We start from the raw sequence: 6,000 nt of genomic DNA, 5'->3' as shown, positions 1-6,000 counted from the left end.
CATACGCTCAATATCTTTTACGATAAAGCAACAAGTCTAGTCCCTTTAGCATGTTTCGCTAAACTTCGAAAAGATCATTGTTGCTTATTGGTTCTAAAAATAGACTATGTTAAGAAAGAGCATTCAAACACAGATGAAATTTGAAGTACATAAAAATAAATAATTTTAGTCAAAACATGAAAAAATGCATTTGGTTTGTTTTTTTTTTTTAATTCTCTTTAGATTTTGGGAGATGCGACAAAAAGTGAGAAGGTTACAATTATTGAAACTTAACCATACTTTTAAATGTAAGGATCTTTAATTATTCAAACTAAAGTACAACACTTTAAACTTATTACCAAACATTACGCTCTTTATTCATTTTAACGGTATTATCAATATATCGTTAAGAATCAATAAGATATCAATACTGTATCAACAATTGATAGCAATACCTCTAATTTCAGGGAGATATACCACTTTATATAATTAAAGTTACAATATCTCCTAAACTAATATTTTCTTTGACATAAATAAGTTAATACCTTTTCATACAAAACTACGTGTTAGATCGACTAATGTAATAAAAAAATATATATGATTCCTTTTAAAAAAATAATCTTGATCTTTGTATGTCCTTTACGCATTTACTTACAAAAAATTGTCCTCCTCGTGACCATCCAACTCTTATCTCTAATTTTGCTTATTAAAATCATTACAGCGTAATTGAAGTGGTTCCAATTACGTGCCCTACCACGGTAGCCACTTGCATGTTGTACATACTCAATGCAAAATAGTCCATCCTACCGATTTTTATCAGAGTCACAATGCACTCATCTGAGCCCATTTAATTTTTCCCACGTCAACCTAACCCGAAATCCGTATTATCTGCGAAAATCCGAATATCACGACTATCCGTAGACATTTAGTTCGATCATTATTATATTGTGAAAGTTCATAAATTCTTTTATAATTTAGGAAATTTTTCCTTGATATTGTGTTCTTTACAACTATTATATACATAAATAGATAAAGATTTTTTATAATTAATCATTCTTCATAAAACTTACCTGAAAATGATTTCAACCCCACAAAATATGTCTTTCCGAAAAGTACAGCTAAAAGGTTTTACAAGTTTACAGCACGAAATCTGACACTTATTTGGCATCGAAAAACTACGCCTCAAGTTCATGTTAGCTCAATTTAGGTCTAAATTTACGTTACAGATTCGTGGTATAAACAAATTTCATTTAAGATCAAAACAGCATCATCGAGACTTGTTCCGTAAACGTAATATATTGGGGCCGCAATGGCTGAGTTATTTGACACATATTAAAAAATTATTAATTTAAACTTGCAAAGGACCACAGCAGCCCCAATAATTGCTTAAGGATTAAATAAATGTATATCACTTGTTGGAGTATTTCGACCAATGATGAATTCTGACTATTATAATTTACTTTCTACTGCTAACTGAACACTAATACGCGTTAACATGTCAGCTATTCACATCGCCTTTCAACTTTCAAACTTTTCCAATAAGTATAGAGAAGAAATAAAAATGAAATTTAATAAATTGTGCGTAAATTATACTAGAGACTATAAGATCAACTCCTTATCATCGACAACAAATCATATAAAAAAGAACCGATAAATCGTTAGTGTATTAATTAAATCAGTGCGATGTGGTTGTGTTCCTAATGCGTGCATAAAATATACAGATAACGGAAACAGCGACTCCTTTTTACGACTTCGATTCAGATTTATATCAACTTTTTAGATGCCGCAGTAATCATCGCAATTTAACACAGCGGCTAATTCGTTTATTTGAGCTCTATTCACGTGCATAAACGCTTTTGCGGCCCATATCATTTCGGCCAAAACCTCGTCACTCTTCTCGTCCATGGCTATATTCTGCGACAATTGAGGATTGAATCTATAATAGGGCACTCCAATCATGGAGCACCAGTTTTTGGCACGGTCGACAATCCTTCCATCACTCGCCGTTGCCTGATCCACCATCAATTCCGCAAGAACCGATATACCCATGGCAAACTTCGCAGTATCCCATAGAGTCTCGGGTAGAAAAATATCAATGTCCTTCAATGGGCTAGTAGGTACCAGCCCTGTGCCAAGAGAGACAACCAAGGACAGAGGAGTGCCTTTTTTGCGGCCAATAGCATCCAGAGCCAGATTGTACTCGTGAATCTCGGTCATGGCGTCCAAAGTTGGATTGTTCGCTATTAAACCGCCATCGAGAAATTTGCCAAAGATCCGAAAGTATGAAGGTGCAGCACCGGTCGCCCTTGCCGCATGCCAAACCAATTGTTCGGTCGGTGACGAAGGAGCGCCGGTTGTAGAGGTCTCCGGAACTTGCAAAAGAGCACTCGGCGAATCGTAGTTCCGAAATAAGTGAAGATCGACGGGTTTCTTATCCGCCAAGACACCAGTGATCATTATTTTCGGATTCTTGATATCCGACATAACCGTGGCCTCTCCCAAACTGTCCTTCAATACCTTCTCCAAACCTTCGCTACTGTACGGTCGGGTTCCAACGAAAGCTTCTTCTTTGATTCGGAAGTAGAGTGCCTGGCATTCTCGCAAAGATTTGCCAGACGCGAGACCGAGAGCTAAAATTCCACCGGTCGACGTACCAGCGATCCAATCGAAGTATTCTACGATTGGTTTCTTTAGAACCGACTCGATCTCCAGTAGAGTTTGCACGAGGACCAAACCGCGAATCCCGCCTCCGTCGAGACTGAGAAGTCGTCCGCCTTTGATCTGCTTGTTTCCCTGTGATGCCATCTTATCCATACCGGCGACATGAAGCATTTGGTCTAGAACTGTACGAGGAACAGCCTTGGGAGGTTGCGGTGGACCAATGCCAATGAAATTTCCATTGTGCTTGCAACCTTGATGGCAGTTCACCATATCCGGTGGACAACGCTGAGCTCCCACTGCGTCTAGAATGTACAGTATCTTCTGACCGTCGTTGCTCTCAATATTCACTCGGTGACGTGGCGTTTCCGACTTCCAATTTTCAGCATCGATATCCGCACCAAAGCCTATCAGAGTTTGAACTATAGGCAACGTACCTTCGGTAACCGCCAAATGCAACGGAGTATTGCCATCCTTGTCAACAATATTCACGGAAGCCATATGACTCAAAAGAGCCACTATACACGGTAATCGTTTCCTCATTGCCATTATATGTAAAGCCGTGCGTCCGTCAAAGTTCTGAGCATCTATATCACAATTCATTTCGATCAAAGCGTTAATAACTTCTCGACTTAGAGACCAGTGCAGTGGTGTGCCGCCGAATTTTATATCCTCGGCGTGAAGAATATTTAGTTTACTGTGAAGAAGGTCCCCGACGTAACCTGGACTAGAAGGTTGTCCCTCGGAAGCAGGAATGTTGACATCCGCTCCAATCAGAAGAAGCGCTTTAACGCATTCTGGTTTATTATTGAGACACGCAACATGCATTGGCGTGTGACCATCACTGTTACGGCTATTCAGACTGTTTGGTAGATCAGCCCCGAGGGCTAAAATTATTTTTTTGGTTGATGTGGCTGCATAATGATACACAGTATTGGCATTATGGTCTAGATGTTCCAAGGAACTTTTAGCTTCTATCAGCATCTGTACTGTCCGCAGATTATTGGTTTGTACAGCAACTTGGAGAGGCGATACTCCTGTTTGCGAATCTCCACTGTTCAGTTGACTATTCACAATGGCATAAGTGAAAGCATTGTAAAGGGCAAAATGAGCTGACAAATGGGCCAATGTCCAAGTAGGATGTTCTACTAAGGTGTCGCATAACTTTTGTATCTTACTCACGCTACACATCTGTGCAAAGAAATCATAGTAATTAATAATCATGGATATTTTATATCTTAACGCATTTACCATCAAACTGGTCATTAATAGTCAATACAGTGTGGGATTACTAAAGACATTAATAAGCACGGATAAAGACTTCGTACTGTATTTAAGTTTCAAACAAAGAACAAAAACTGCATCAGAATTTGAAAAAGAAGTAAAATACTCTTGTGAGCAAATGCGTTACAGAATACTAGTACATACCTGTGGAGACAATGATTAGTTACCTTGCGACAAATTTGTACAAGTACCGGAACCTTGTCTTTGTACATAAGAAAATGAATTTCTGCTTGTTTCTTATCATCAGATCGGTATAAACTAAATAAATTTTAATGAATTTAATACTGCAATCTTTGGAATAAAGCATATTGAAATCAGTACCTATATGCCCAATGTAATGTTTCTGTGCACGGTCTATGAAAAACGATCTCGTACTTCTCGTTTTTGTTTTTTCCGGTATCATAAAGTACAATGCCATCTTCGCGGCAATAAATATGTCTATTACTATAATGTTCAGGCTTGACTTCTTGAACAATGTTTGGCTCTACATCCGTGTGTACAATATTTCGAAGAACGTTGTTAGCAATCGTTCCCAGCCAAATCATAACGGAAAATTTCTAGTTTACCATTGAAATCGACAACAGCTTTTAACTGACTAACAAGATGATTTCATTGATTCAACGTGTTGTATACATCGTTGTTAGTCATTTTTAAAAGAAACGTATCGTGAATGGGGCATAAATAGTCAAAAAGTTGCCAATCGGAAAACCCCGCTCTTAGACACAGACAACATCTAGCATAGACATTCTAGCTTGAGGGAGCTGGTGTTCCACGATCTGTAATACCGACCTCGCAAAATAACAGTAGTTTGGAGCGTCCTCTTCTTTTAAGAACACTGAATTTAGAAACTACATTCAATTGAATTACCAAAGTCGATAAATGTAGTAAACGTAAAAAAATCGCTTCTCTACAAATATTATAACTTAACGGAGATTTCTTGAGATATAAACTAAATGACAATTTCAATTAACCGTGGACTATTGGAAATCAAGGACTTTGGCTTATGACTATTCAGTGACCAATAATGTAAATTATCCTCGTAATTGGAGAGACAAACACCGAGCCTCGGCCGACTGGTTTTCTGCTTTTATCAAGCGTCATTTTAATTTATTTCTTAGATTCCTTGAACCAACAAGCCTTTCACGGGTTACAAGTGTCACTAGGCACAGTGTCGGAGAGTTTTCCATTACATTGAAAACAATTTTGGAAAAATAGAAATTTTAGTGCTACCGATATTTGAAACTCGGATGAAACTAATGATACAAAAACCTCAAAATACAGTCGGACCACGGGTAGAAAAACAAATAGAAAAAGCTACCTTGGCTGAAAAGGGAACAATAATCACATGACTTCTAGCAGTGAATGCCATTGGAAAAACAGTACCACTTTTATTCATTTTTCCCCGAGCATTTCAATGAATTCGTTTCAAGTAACACCGGTAACTTTCTTCCTTCTCATTTTTTGCTTCCATATACGTGATCCTAAATTATGACTCGAAGAAAGAGATATGAAAGTTCCAAGTGTTGTTTGATTATCCCCCCCGTTCGAATATAAGACACATATTATAGAACGGAGGTCCGAAGATAGATGGGACTTGGAGAATTTTATTAAGTTGTTCGTATAACTGTAACTTCCAAAATATTCTTAAATTCGTGTACCTAAAATGTTCCATTTTTATAAAACAATACCCTCTGCGACTGATAGATTTGAGATAATCACAAACGATCCAAAGGGATCATTTTTCTGCATTTATTATCTTTACCGACGTCGGTGGTTCGGTTGAGTGTACACGGTCGTTCGAATCACCATTCTTAAAGAAGTATATACATCTTTAATTCTGATTACTATGAAAATAATTCATTCGGTAATTTTGACGAAGTTCAAGTATATGGTAAAACACAATGTTCCAGACAACTCGTTCCTATAGACATAACCGTTGCTCGGCCTTAGTTTCGAGATTGTCGCAAAAAACTGCTGCTACTGCTCAATGAATACTATCTATATATACGCGTCCATGGCAGCGTGTGTATAAGCGTAGGATCGCCGCTTATCTACAGTTTCTACATACATATAACGCAT

General features: G+C 37.7%; 1 protein-coding gene across 2 annotated transcripts; it reads right to left on the bottom strand.

The window, feature by feature from the left end:
• Positions 1-295: 295 nt before the first annotated feature.
• On the bottom strand, positions 296-4,624 carry LOC143143809 (85/88 kDa calcium-independent phospholipase A2-like). 2 transcript variants are annotated; one of them, XM_076305523.1, is made up of 3 exons: positions 4,243-4,624; positions 4,089-4,179; positions 296-3,828 (listed from the first exon to the last, which is right to left on the bottom strand). In XM_076305523.1, the coding sequence occupies exons 1-3, from the start codon at positions 4,464-4,466 to the stop codon at positions 1,756-1,758; spliced, it is 2,388 nt and encodes a 795-aa protein (XP_076161638.1). In that variant the 5' UTR covers positions 4,467-4,624; the 3' UTR covers positions 296-1,755. The 2 variants fall into 2 exon arrangements, with proteins under 2 accessions (XP_076161638.1, XP_076161639.1); XM_076305524.1 differs by lacking the exon at positions 4,243-4,624 and having other exon boundaries at positions 4,066-4,172.
• Positions 4,625-6,000: the final 1,376 nt, after the last annotated feature.

Source organism: Ptiloglossa arizonensis, chromosome 2 (assembly GCF_051014685.1).
Source record: "Ptiloglossa arizonensis isolate GNS036 chromosome 2, iyPtiAriz1_principal, whole genome shotgun sequence".
Classification (NCBI taxonomy): Eukaryota; Metazoa; Arthropoda; class Insecta; order Hymenoptera; family Colletidae; genus Ptiloglossa; species Ptiloglossa arizonensis.
Note: the sequence above shows the minus strand (reverse complement) of the source record. Positions and strands in the feature narration are given on the sequence as shown.